At 42.2% G+C, this 14,310-nt stretch overlaps 1 protein-coding gene across 6 annotated transcripts in view; it reads right to left on the reverse strand.

Moving 5' to 3' along the window:
* The window catches only part of MYH10 (myosin heavy chain 10), a 122,130-nt gene that overhangs the window by 66,979 nt on the left and 40,841 nt on the right, over positions 1-14,310 (reverse strand). For 4 of the 6 annotated variants that reach the window (XM_059877752.1, XM_005220298.5, XM_059877753.1 and 1 more), the window contains exons 5-7: positions 9,752-9,854; positions 9,121-9,150; positions 3,069-3,161 (exon numbers count right to left, since the gene is read on the reverse strand). In XM_059877752.1, the coding sequence (XP_059733735.1) occupies positions 3,069-3,161; positions 9,121-9,150; positions 9,752-9,854 (226 nt within the window). 6 annotated transcript variants of the gene reach the window in all.

Genomic DNA, 14,310 nt, shown 5'->3' on the forward strand with positions numbered 1-14,310 from the left:
TTCACATAACCTGGAAAGCCTCTTGCACTTCAACTACCTCTGAGGGTATTAGGTGTTAGGGTGGAGTTGTCCCCACCACCCCCAAATTCATATGCTGAAATCCTAATGTCTACTAGCTCAGAACAAGACTATATTCAAAGAAAGGGTCTGCACAAATGTAATTAAGTTAAAATGAGGTCATAATGGTGGGCTGAATCCAACGTGACTGGGGTCTTAGAAGAACAGAACAAACATGCAGAGGGAAGACCACATGAATTCCCAGGAGATGGCTGTCCACAAGCCAAGGAGACAGACCTCAGAAGAAACCAACCCTGGCCACACACTGATCTCAGACTTTATCCTGCACTGTGAAAAAACACAGTCTGCAGTGCTGTTTCGGCAGCCTGGGCACAAGTAATACAGAGGGTTATCGGCTGCCTTTGTATACCAGGTCCCATATGGTCTGGTCACTCACCTAGAGTCAGACATTCTGGAGTGCGAAGTCAAGTGGGCCTTAGGAAGCATCACCATGAACAAAGCTAGTGGAAGTGATAGAATTCTAGTCGAGCTATTTCAAGTCCTAAAAGATACTGTTAAAGTGCTGCACTCAATATGCCAGCAAATTTAGAAAACTCACCAGTGGCCACAGGACTGGAAAAGGTCAGTTTTCATTCCAATCCCTAAGAAAGGGAATGCCAAAGAATGTTCAAACTACTGCACAATTGCACTCATCTTACACGCTAGCAAAGTAATGCTCAGAATGCTCCAAGCTGGGCTTCAAAATAGTACGTGAATGGAGAACTTCCAGATGTTCAAGCTGGATTTAGAAAAGGCAAGAGGAACCAGAGATCAAATTGCCAACATCCACTGGATCACAGAAAAAGCAAGAGAGTTACAGAAAAATATCTACTTCTGCTTTATTGATTACACCAAAGCCTTTGACTGTGTGGATCACAACAAACTGTAAAGAATTCTTAAAGAGATGGGAATTCCAGACCACCTTACCTGCCTCCTGAGAAATCTATACACAGGTCAAGAAGAAACAGTTAGAACTGGACATGGAACAACAGACTGGTTCCAAATTGGGAAAGGAGTACATCAAGGCTGTATATTGTCACCCTGCTTATTTAACTTCTATGAAGAGTATATCACATGAAATGCCAGGCTGGATGAAGCACAAGCCGGAATCAAGACTGCCGGGAGAAATATTAATAACCTCAGATATACAGATGACACCACCCTTACAGTAGAAAGCAAAGAGGAACTAAAGAGCCTCTTGATGAAAGTGAAAGAGGAGAGTGAAAAAGTTGGCTTAAAATTCAACATTCAAAAAACTAAGATCAAGGCATCTGGTCCTGTCACTTCATGGCAAACAGATGGGGAAACAACAGAAACAGTGACAGGTTTTATTTTTGGGGACTCCAAAATCCCTGCAGATGGTGACTGCAGCCATGAAATTAAAAGATGCTTGCTCCTTGGAAGAAAAGCTATGAACAACCTAGACAGCATATTAAAAAGCAGAGACATTACCTTGCCAACAAAGGTCCGTCTAGTCCAAGCTATGGTTTTTTCAGGAGTCATGTATGGATGTGAGAGTTTGGACTATAAAGAAGGCTGAGCACCTAAAAATTGATGCTTCTGAATTGTGGTATTTGAGAAGATTCATGAGAGTCCCTTGGACTGCAAGGAGATCCAACCAGTCCATCCTAAAGGAAATCAGTCCTGTTATTCACTGGAAGGACTGACGATGAAGCTCCAATACTCTGGCTACCTGATTCGAAGAACGGACTCACTGGAAAGACCCTGATGCCAGGAAAGGTTGAAGGCAGGAGAAGGGGATGACAGAGGATGAGACGGTTGGATGGTATCACCGACTCGATGGACATGAGTGTGAGCAAGCTCCAGGAGTTTGTGATGGACAGGGAGGCCTGGGGTGCTGCAGTCCATGGGGTCACAAAGAGTCGGACACGACTGAGTGACAGAAATGAACTGAACTATGGTCTGGTGGCTTCTAATTCCAGAAACCACGTCATCAGACTATTGCATGGACCGCAACTTTACACCCCCATGGTTAAAAAAAAAAGTCACAGTTATCCTGATTTCCAAAAACCGCCCATTAAGGAATCGTTAGAATTAAAGTTGCTTTGATTCTGGCCTTCTTAACTTTAACCAAGACGTCTAATACCAGAGGAGGGAGGAAAAACAGAGAAACAACTCCAGCTATTGAAGCAGAAATAGCAGAAGCTGAACAACTTGCTATCCAAGTATTGACTCTGAGAAGCTGGAAAAGGGAAGGCCATGTCCTGTGACACTGATCTTGCTGTCATTCAGGAAAATGTCCCTAGACGAGCTGTGCGAGCTGAGGGAGAAAGTAAAGTTTTCACTGAATTCAGAGAGTGGAATGGCTGAGAAGAAAATTTTAGAGAAGTACCATCCCAATATTCTGTGATAATCTATATGAGAAAAGAACCTAAGAAATGAATGAATACACGGGCCTGTATAACTGAATCACTCTGCTGTACACCTGAAACTAACACCACTCTGTAAATCAACTACACCCCAATAAAACCAAAATATCAAAAATAAATAAAGAGAAGTAACAGTAGTGATAAATTATTCTGAGATCCATATACCATAGAAACAGCAAGGTACAAAGACAACAATTTACCACATCAAATTCCAACTTCACTTTGTTCAGGGTTAATTGTGCCCAGTGCTGTGTTAAGTACTTGACATGCACCTCATTTAATCTCCATGACAAGCCCGGAATTATTTATATCATCCCCAACCAAAGTGAAGAAATAAGTTCAGAGAGGTTATTAACAACACAACCATAGAATACATAACTATATATTTATATATAATAAACATACGATTTAAATTACTTTCCCATTTGTTTTTTCCTTTTTTTTTTGCTTTTCAAAATGTGACTACTAGGAAAATTTTAATTACATGTGACTTGCACTGTATTTCTGTTCACTGTTCCATACTACATCTGTTAGGGAGGAAGATACTTTATTTGCTTAATCATAGTAGACATTTAACTAGAAGTCTGAGGAACGAAAGGTTTCTGGCACTTTTAGACTTACAAAACGAGATGAGTTATCATTTTTCACAGTCTTTGCGTTTCCAAATGATTCCAGGATTGGATTTGCTTGCAAAAGCTGCCGTTCAAGTTCCCCCTAAAAGACATCACACATAAACACACACATAAATAAAAGCAAATGTATCTTAATCTCTCTACTCCATTCCTCAAAGGAAAAGCAAACAAAACACTGCCTCTTTCCTCAGTTTTCTCATTTGCCATCTAACAAATTTTGTTGTTGGCTTCTTATTCTCAGTCTTATGGGCTCTGCTAAAGGAAAAAAAAAAAATCAGCCTCTATCAACTGACCACAAGGAGAAGAAGATGTCACATTGAACAGAGATGCTAAACATAAGGTAATAAGACTTGCACAGACAGGGCAACACCCTCATCTCCAAATTCAGAGATGACAAAGATGGTGAGGCTACTGAATTCTTGCTCAAATTTAAAAAAGCTAAGCATATCATATTTGATGTAGTGTATGCTTTATGCAGTGTCCTTACTTACATGCAAATTAAGCTATAAAACAGTTCACAAACAAAAGATGTAAGTATATTAATATGTGCTTTAATCATGAAATACAACAGAAAGCTGCATGAGAAAGCATGAAGCCATTTCTGGTCATAAAAAGCACTACAAAATGACCCTATGCCCGGGGAATAGAATTTCAGAATTATACTGTAAGACTTAAAATCCTTTTCCAAACACAAATCTTACCTGTGTATTTTAAAATACCCACCATTATTCTAAACCTAAATAAAGAAATAAAAAACACTAATATGCTTCTCTAAGCCAAAAAAAAAAAAAGAGTATAAGGAACCTCAGGTAAGATTTTTAAATGAATGGCCAGTTGCCACGTGACGTGACACTATCATCAGACCCAAAGCCAGGAACTAGCATATACCATGAGGCAGTCTCAGCCAGTGGTTAGACGTCAGGAGGCGCCGCTCCCTCCGGGGCAAGGGCGGGGAATGTGCCTGAGGCCCGTGACACAGTGTGTACTCTAGAGCGTTTGTCTGGACTGCTGGGTTTCCCAGGTCTTCACCACAGTCTACAGTTGTGTTCAACAGAAACCAGTCAAGGACTGGTGCTGCCACGTGAACGTCAGGACAAGCGTCAACTCACGTTCTCAGCTCTAGATAATACGCCCCCTGTACAGGGAATCTTCCTGTTTATGGACTTCAAGGGACACCAGACAATTTCTGATGTAAATCTTTCTAAACTCTATATGCTATCAAAGTTTCTCAAACACAGTATCCTGAACCAATGTTAACAAGGCTGAAGGTCATCATTAAGGACAGCAGCCACTGTGCTGTGACACAACAGAGAGCCTTTTCCCTAGAGGTCAGAGGTCACAGCCATCACTGAGTCTGTGGCCACCATCTTGCAAAGCCCTTGGTGCACGGGCTCTGCAACAATGCTTTGGGCTATAAGATTCCTTAACCTCACTGTGTGATAAGGGTGTAGAAACTGTCAGAAAAAATACTGACTGATAGATAGGTGGGGCATTGCATTTATCTGACACAGCCACAGTTAGCTCAAGGAATCAGAACATAGATTCCTTAAAACTACACACTATCCTACCAAATCATAATAAAAACACTTCCAATAATAGTTTATCTTTTAAATGTTCTCCTAACTTGAAGACAAAACAAGAATTGTATACCTCATTTTAATATTCCCTAGACATGGCTTCGCAAGAGTTGTTTGGGTCAAGATAATTGTTTTTTTCCCCCTCCCTGGCGTGTATATGTTGTGTGTGTACACATGGTGTGCATGTGATCCACTGATCTTGATCCCATTCTTTCATTTGGCTTAAAGGCACCGGTTGCATCCTCTACATCAAGTCAACATCAAGTCAAAATAATGTTCTGTGAATGTCTGCTGAATGGACAGATAATGACAGGTCCAAGCACACTCTATCAGTATCTGGGGAGGGGGTGGTGGTGAGCCAGAGGTGGCAGGAAGATTTGGATTAAGGGTCCTCATAGTCATTGTGGTGGGTGTGGAGATGTGGGTCCCAGCTATGGGGGCCACTCCATTAACGGGATGTGGTGGTACTTCTCTTCCAATGGGTTTCTGACATGATTGAGCCCAATTATAGACCTCAAAGACTCAGGAATGAATCATATAAAGCTTGACCCAAAGCTAGTACTATACAATACACAAAAATGATCTTTAGGTAAGAAATTACCACTAAATTTGATCATTGCTACACTGAATAATTCCATACTTAGGTAGAAAGTGCTTACAGCTCGCAACCAAATTATGAAGCCATTTATAAACCTCCAGGGGCAGTGACTAAAGTGTTAACCTTTCCACTGGAACAGCACGGGCAATGTTCCTGTATTTCTATTCTATGTGGTAACAAGAAATGTCACTGTGGACCATGGGGAAAAGAAATTACTATTAACTACTGAAATTATTTTTAAAGTTCTAAGTATTTAAATTATTAGTGCTTTAAAGGTTTGCCAATCGTGATAAAAACTACACCCCTGTGTTTATTACATAATGTATTACATGTACTTGCTATATGATAGATACAGAATGAGTTTGAAGTTGGTGAAAATAAAAAAAACACAAAAAAACCACACACACACATCTTTCAAAATTCCAGTTCAGCCAGCAAGGGGACTCGGGCTGGCCTCCTGCTGCCCTCAGGCAAAGCTGTGGCTTTCCCACTGACCACAGAGTAGGGTTGGAAGCTGGTGAAAGTGAAAGTCACTCAGTTGTGCCTGACTCTGCGACCCAATGGACTATACAGTCCATGGAATTCTCCAGGCCAGAATACTGGAGGGGATAACCTTTCCCTTCTCCAGGGGATCTTCCCAACCCAGGGATCGAACCCAGGTCTCCCACATTACAGGCGGATTCTTTACCAGCTGAGCTAGAAGGGAGGCTCTAGAATACTGGAGTGGGTAGTCTATCCCTTCTCCAGGGGATCTTCCCAACCCAGGAATCGAACTGGGGTCTCCAGCATTGCAGGCAGATTCTTTAGCAACTGAGCTATGAGGGAAGCTGGTGGCAGCAACTAATCACATGTTGAGAACCAATCTCCAGGATAGGCTATAATTTCTGTGCTTGCCACTTGCTATCTGTTACCCTTCTGTCTCAGTTCAAGGCAGTTTAGACCAGTAGATACAAAGTCATCTGGAAGCTGCCATCTGACATGGCTGACTGAGCAGTCGGTGGGGAGGTGGGTGGGCCTGAAGAGGCCATTCTCGGGGGATGGTCAAGTTTAAGAAATCAGTTGTCTTCAAACCAGCTCTGAAATTGCACCTGGTCCAGGCTTCAGAGTGGCCTTGAATACCATGCCAGACAGCAAGGGTCTGTAACAGCGACACACGACGAGGGAACTTAGCCTGAAGATCGACTTGCAGTCGGCTGGGGCATTAAGCCAAATGACAACTCATTTTGTTACAACAAGTAAAAGTTTACAGGTAAACGTTTTACTTCTTAAATACTGTGGCCTTAATTTTGAAAATTTATTTCTTATATTTGTTCATATGTCTATAGTGAAGTTACAAAATACATTAAAAACAAATGAACACTTCACAGTGCTAGGAGGGCCTCAATAAAAAGACAATGACAGGTACTGACCAGGATATGGAGAAACTGGCATGCCCATACATTGCTGGGAATGTAAAGTGGTATAGCCTCTACACAGAAGTCTGGCAGTTCCCCAAAATGTTAAACAGAAAGTTTCCACAACCCAGCAATTCCACTCCCGGTATACACCCAAGAGAAGTGAAAACGTATGTCCGTGTGAAAACTGATACATTGTGGCATTTTTCATAATGGTCCCAAAGCGCAAACAATCCAAACGTCCATCAACTGATGAATGGTAAACCAAACATGACGAATATAACATAACGGGTTGTTACTTGGCCGTAAGAAGGAATGGAGCACTTACACATGCTCCAACAAGGACAAACCTTTGCAAACATTATGCAAAGTGAAAACCAGTCACAGAGAACCACATGTTACGTGATGCCACTCACATAAAATCCGCAGAACAGGTGGATTCAGAGGCACAGAAAGTGATTAATGATTTCCAGGGGGGGCATGGAAGGTGATTCCTATGGGTAAAGGGTTTCTTTTTGGGGGCCATGAAAATATTCCAAAATTGATTGTAGTAGTAACTGTGTGACTAGACTAAAAAATAAACAAACCCCACTGAACTGTATGCTTTAAAAGGGTGAATTTTGTGGGACATGAATTTAAACCTCAATAAAGTTGTTGAGGGAAAAAGAGCCAAGGGCAAATAAAGATTCACAAAATCTGGAGGCTACAAATGCCTTTCCTTTTTTTTTTTTTTTTACAATTTATACTGCTGTTTAGTGATAAAATGCTATCAATTTATACAAATGGTTCCTGGGAATCCAAGTTTTGCCTATAAGGTTCAACATAAATTCAGAAACCAGTTACAGGGAACCAAAAGAAACACTGACCTTACAAAGTAAAACCATTATTTTATGGCAGTCATCCTCACAATGGGGTGAGGAAATCAGGCCTAGGGGCACTCAGGAGAGGATGGGGGTGTAGGGAGAGAAGTAAGTTCCTGAGATGACCCTCCCCAGGGTATGACCAGTAGTCTCTAGGCTCAGGAGTGTCTCATATTCCTCAGTGTGCTGGGGAAGAAAAATTAATGGAGAACCAGGGGTCTCCTCATGTTTCTAAAGACATGGCATAACTACTACTTGACTAGTGTTAAAATAAACTTGGGAAAGCAGCACAGAAGAGTCTGCACAGAGAACATGCAGAAAGACATGCAAGTCAGCAACAACAGCACAGCATGGCCTAGAGAAGCTGGTGCCTTCTGGAGGAACCTGGCTTGACTGGACCCAAAGTGAAATCTCGGGGTAAGCATGCTACTCACAGGGGTCCACTCTGTAGTTGTTTCTGACATTGAACAAAACGTTAACGATGATGATGTATGTAAGCCAAAGGATTAGGAAACCTAAATCTGTAGGTTAATTATTTAATGCTATTTTGCTAGTGATCTAGGTACATATTAAAAGGTCATTTAGCATGTACTCTAAAGCTCAAAGAAAATCTGGCTGCTGGTCTAGAGATTCCTTCTTTAACTGGCCAAAGAGCCTTTCACGATCATGTAGGATAGTGATGATTTCATTCATCCTCCCAATTCACATCACTGGTGTGGTCTACAGTTAAAAGCAAAGGAACATCATGGGATTTTATGGGTGTGGTACAAGCTTTGGCATCTGAGAATCTCTTAAGAATTCTAAAGAAAGGTATCTGAACATCTGTCTGTGACTATTCCTTTAGAGGCTTCTGATTGCTTCTTCATGGTGATAGGTTGTTTTCATAACACTATCATTTACTGCTTTATGCTAGCTTTGCAGCAGCATGCTTGCAGAAAGACATACAAACCAAAACCATTCCAATGCTAGGAAAGGGTTGGTCCAGGTGCAGACGCCTCAGTCTGTCTAAGGCATGCGGCTCAGCCCTGCCCTCCCCCTCTATCAGGACATGCTCTGGTCCACGATCTGCCAGATGCTACGCTCTGTGGGGCTAAAAGCGAGGCATCTGATAGGAAGAATAACACTTCTCTACAACTTGCCCAGGACAAAAAAATTCTAAATTTATATATTAAATACAATGAGACTTTCAGGTTACACATATCAGACCACACAGTGTTAGCAGATCAGAAACTGTTACAGTTGCAACCCTAAATTCAAAATTTAATATACGGCATGAAGTTAGGTTTCCACATGCTTAAGAAGTATTAAAGTGATTGTGCCTGGCCACTGACACATGAAACCCTAAGTTTACAGGCTTCACAAACATATGATTCCAAGTCATAATGAAAGGGTAAATAAACATCAAAGTTCCTCTAGAAAACAAAGGTAAAGCAAAAGGGCATGCTGCTTCTCAGGAACAGTGAGCCTCAAAGCAACACATTTTCAAAAAGAAACATTTTGTTCATAAGAAATTTCGCTCAGAGCTGATGGTATTTGTGCCTAGTAGCGACTCAGTCTAAAGACAGAAATTAGTGCAAACATTCATGACTAAGAAACAAAGAAAAGCACTTGCCTGGTGTTTCACTGGTTTAGGTGATTCCTGCTGCTCAGTTACAAACAGACAAACGCAAACGTTAGCAAGTTTGGGTCTTTTCCTAGCGGTAAAGCCACATCCAAAGCACCAAGTCAGCGTGAGGGTCAGAACTGTGACAGCGGGTTTGGCTGGCATCTCTCAGGGGGTATTAACGACTACATCTGCATATCTACAAGTCAAGGGTAACTGACGTGTTATATTCTTACACCTTTTGTCATCAATTCTCCCCCAAATTTCTATCCTGCCCTCAGGCTGCTGTTGGTGGTAGCTCTCTAAGTTCAGAAAGAACCACTGAAAATATCTGAGGATATTTCTCTGGTGGTTAAAAACTGAGAAGTCTTCATGAGCCTTGCTTATTGACCTCTAACAATCCTTACCACAACTCTGCAAGAGATCGGGCTTTGAGTTACAACCGTAATTTCAGTTTGCCCTGTTGGAATTGCCAGTTACCAGCAATTTCTTGATGTCCTAGCCCCTCCTTGCTGGGGGCGACAAGGAAGCTGTCAATAAAGGCAGCGCACTGAGCACCCTCACTTCCTTATTCTTGTTTCTGAAATTACTAAAGAATAAATCTAAGGGTTTTAAAAACAAGGGCAGAACAAAAACTTACAGGAATATTATGGTCCTTTCGTCCTTTGTGTGAAGAAGCAACATGAGCAAGGTACTGAATGACTTTCTTAGTGTTTTCTGTCTTCCCGGCACCTGATTCGCCCCTGGAAGATATAGTAACACAGTCTGCTTTACAGAAAGCACAGCACACACATTCCCAACCTATAATCAACAAAAGTAAACTGATTTGAAACTAGAATTAGTAAGAAGTAAAATGAGAGTAAGTAGGGAAAAAAAAGAAACAAAACACAACACTATCACCAGTAGCTGGAAAATGATTTTTAAATGGTATAAATTAAATACATTCTTTTGGTAGATGCCAGTTAAGAGGACAGAGGAAAATGTTCACAACACTTCCCCACCTGTGCTAGGTATCAGTGGCTCTGCCAGAAAAGTGAAGTTTATTAGAATGTTTACAAAGAAATTCCTCAGCACCAGAAACATATCCAGCACTAGAACCAGAATTTCTAGAACAATTAGACTAAGGTAACTGAATCTGCAGGAATCGAATGAACCCCAGGATCCCCGCTGATCACGGACAGCATCTTCAAGGCCTGAATACCTTTTAGGCTCATCCCTCAGAGCTGAAGATGGTTCACTCCCCTGGACCCACAGAGCATCTTGTACATACCTCATACATACAGCTTTTCTATTACTATCACCTACACTGTTAAATCCATCTATGTTTTCCTTCCAGGACTTTGATGTCTTCACTTTTTACAACTATATTTTAATTAATCGAAAAAAATGTACAGTCTGAGGTCAAGTTGTTATTTTTTTAACTTTATTATTTCTGGCTGTGCTGGGTCTTTGCTGCTCCTCGGGCTTTTCTCTAGTTGCAGCAAGTGGGGCTACTCTCTAGCTCAGTATGTGGGCTTCTCCTGTTGCAGAGCACGAGCTCTAGGGTGTGTGGGCTCAGGAGTTGCAGCTCCCTGGCTCCGAGCACAAGCTCAGTAGTTGAGATGCATGGGCTCAGGAGCTCCACGCAGAAGGGATCTTCCTTGATTACGGATCAAACCCGTGTCTCCAGTATTGGCAGGTGGGTTCTTTACCACAGAGCCACCAGGGAAGCCCTGAGGTAAATATTTAATCTCATTTTCCAGTCACATGATTCAGCTCACATCCCATTATCAATGGCTGACCAAGACACTGATTATCTTGGTCAAAGTGATTTGAAATGTTATCTTTACCTTACACTTACGACTTTATTCCAAAGCCTATGCAGTATTTCTGAAGTATGACTAACCACATTACCCATCATTGTTTTTTAAAACCTCAGAGACAAGTAGTCTCTGAGGTTTATTTTTTTCAGATAAATTTCAAGTATTTTGTTCTGCTATATCCCTTCCCTGTCTCCTCCCACCTGCCACCTCTATAAAAACAGGCAGTCAGAATTTTGAGCTAAATAATATACATGCTGTTTTTAGGAGAAATGATGGCTTCATCGCTCAGTTAAATTCTGTATTTTTCTAAGTTCAAAACAAGCAAGGACCCAGGTTTGTCTTATTCACCTATTAAGTCATAGTGCCTAGCACAGCAAGTACTCAATACATTCTGTTGAATAAAAGAATGTAAGTCTTATATGAGTTTATTTCTAGGCTCTATTTGATATTTTTGGTCCTGTCATTAATGTCCTTTTATCATCATTATACTTTCTACTTGGTCATCATTGGTACCTGCTAATGAGTTTCGTTCATTCCTTTATTCAACACATTTCCAAATCAATTCAGGCATCCCTTAAATGCTAGAGATTGAGCTGTGGATACAATCTTCCTGGAGCTCAAGATTAGAAGAGATTTAAAACAAACAAGAAAAACAAATTGGGCCTCTGTAGGATGTGAGGAGGGTGACGAAGGAAACAAAGTGACTGAGGGGGAAAAGGCAGAAGAGCAAAGGACAACTCCCTGAACATTCAATGGTGGCGGGGGTGGGGGCACTCGACTCCTGAACGCTGAGCAGGACTAGGCACGAGAGGGCCTGAGACAGAGCATGGAGGCAGATGGAAAGACAAACGCAAAGGCCTCAAAGCAGGAAAAAAGTTCGGTATATTCCAGCAACCAGCAGCCGGAGTACAGGATCTGATATAAATAACCAGCCGGGCAGACACAGCAGGAGGGACGCCGCCGAGGTGGAAAGGCGTGGATGGGATGCACGCTGGAGCCATGGGGATGAATCTGGATTTTACTCAAGTGCAATTTCATAAGAGCTATGCCAGTGGTTTTCTCTGTTGTGTTCTTAACTTTATTTAAAATACCTAGTGTTTCAAGCTAATCACGATGTTGGCTGTTGGTTTCAGATAATTTTTCAAGATGCTAAGAAATGTGCCTCATGTAGACTGACGATGACTTGTCTTGAAGCAGTTATGATCGGTACTCATCAGCTTGGTCTGACTCTGCAGTTTCTTGGCTAACCCCTCTCAACTGGACATACTTCACTGTATCCTGAAAGCATTTTTTTCCCTGTCACACTTAACTCAGCTGTACTGAGCCGTCCGTCAACAACTGCCTATGAACTCTGCTAAATTTTCTGTATTTCAGGTCTAAGATACCTCTGCTAATATTACACATAAGGCTGTGTTGTAAAGGAAAAAAAATACAGTCCATCTAAAGCACGTAATTGGGCTTTCCCAGTGGTTCAGTCGGAGAAGGCAATGGCACCCCACTCCAGTACTCTTGCCTGGAAAATCCCATGGATGGAGGAGCCTGGTGGGCTGCAGTCCATGGGGTCGCTAAGAGTCAGACACAACTGAGCGACTTCACTTTCACTTCTCACTTTCATGCATTGGAGAAGGAAATGGCAACCCACTCCAGTGTTCTTGCCTGGAGAATCCCAGGGAAGGGGGAGCCTGGTGGGCTACCGTCTATGGGGTCGCACAGAGTCGGACATGACTGAAGCAACTTAGCAGCAGAATCAACAGCAGCAGCAGTGGCCCAGTGGTAAAGAATCTACTTGTAATGCAGGAGCCGAGGGTTGGACTCCTGGGTCAGGAAGATCCCCTGCAGGAGGGCACGGCAACCCACTTCAGGATTCTTGCCTGGAGAATCCCAAGGACAGACAAGGCTGGTGGGCTACAGTCCTTGGGGCCACAGAGTCATATATGACTGAAGCGACTTAGCACACACAAAGCATACAATTAGTATTCAATAAACATTACCCATTATTGTCCACTCAGCTGTTCGTCCACCATATAGAAGGGAATTTGAATTACCAAACTCTAAATTACTTCATGAATCTATCATGCTGGTAAAGTGGTTAAGAAGTGGGCCATGGTATCTTGATGACTGCTGCTACTGCTAGGTCGCTTCAGTCGTGTCCAGCGATGTGCGACCCCATAGACAGCAGCCCACCAGGCTCCCCTGTCCCTGGGATTCTCCAGGCAAGAAAGCTGGAGGGGGTTGCCACTTCCTTCTCCAATGCATGAAAGTGAAAAGTGAAAGTGAAGTTGCTCAGTCGTGTCCGACTCTTAGCGACCCCATGGACTGGAGCCTACCAGGCTCCTCCGTCCATGGGATTTTCCAGGCAAGGGTACTGGAGTGCGTTGCCTTTTCCTTCTCCGTCTTGATGACCTACGTAGATTCCAATCCAGCCTACCACTTCTTAGCTATGGGGCTTTGGGCAAAGTGATTGGCCTCTGAACGTCGGTATGAAGTGAAGTGAAGTCGCTCAGTCGTGTCCAACTCTTTGCGACCCCATGGACAGAAGCCTACCAGGCTCCGCTGTCCATGGGGTTTTCCAGCCAAGAATACTGGAGTGGGCTGCCATTTCCTTAGACTCCTTTAAAATGAGATATGATTACTCTGCAAGATTGAATCACGCCTGCAAGGAGCCTAGCATGGCACCTGGCACTATGATGGTCAACAGTGATGATGAATAAATTGACAGAAGTAGAAAGATGATAATCTCTGATTAGAATATGAAAGACAAGGGTGGGAAGATTTGGGAGAATGGCATTGAAACATGTAAAATATCATGTATGAAACGAGATGCCAGTCCAGGTTCGATGCACGATACTGGATGCTTGGGGCTAGAGCACTGGGACGACCCAGAGGGATGGTATGGGGAGGGAGGAGGGAGGAGGGTTCAGGATGGGGAACACATGTATATCTGTGGCAGATTCATTTTGATATTTGGCAAAACTAATACAATTCTGTAAAGTTTAAAAATAAAATTTAAAAAAAAAATTAAAAAAAAAAAAGAATATGAAAGACACAGCAGAATCATTTTGGATAACAGTCCTTTAGCAGTTGTGTCTTCCACAAATATTTCTTCTCAGTCTGTGGTTTATCTTCTCAATCTTTTAACACTGTCTCTTGCAGAGTGGAATTTTTAATGAAGTCTAGTTTATCAGTTATTTCTTTGATGGATGTCTCTGGTTTTGTACTAAAAAGGTATTACCATGCCCAAGGTCATGTAGGTTTTCTCTTATGTTACCCTCTAGGAGTTTTATAGTTTTATATTTTATATTTAGGCAAAGAGTTGGACATGACTGAGCACACACACACACAATCAAATGAAGTGAGGGTAGGAATTTGCTGCGTACAGGAGGGAACTTTACAGGAT

This window comes from Bos taurus, chromosome 19 (assembly GCF_002263795.3).
Source record: "Bos taurus isolate L1 Dominette 01449 registration number 42190680 breed Hereford chromosome 19, ARS-UCD2.0, whole genome shotgun sequence".
Classification (NCBI taxonomy): Eukaryota; Metazoa; Chordata; class Mammalia; order Artiodactyla; family Bovidae; genus Bos; species Bos taurus.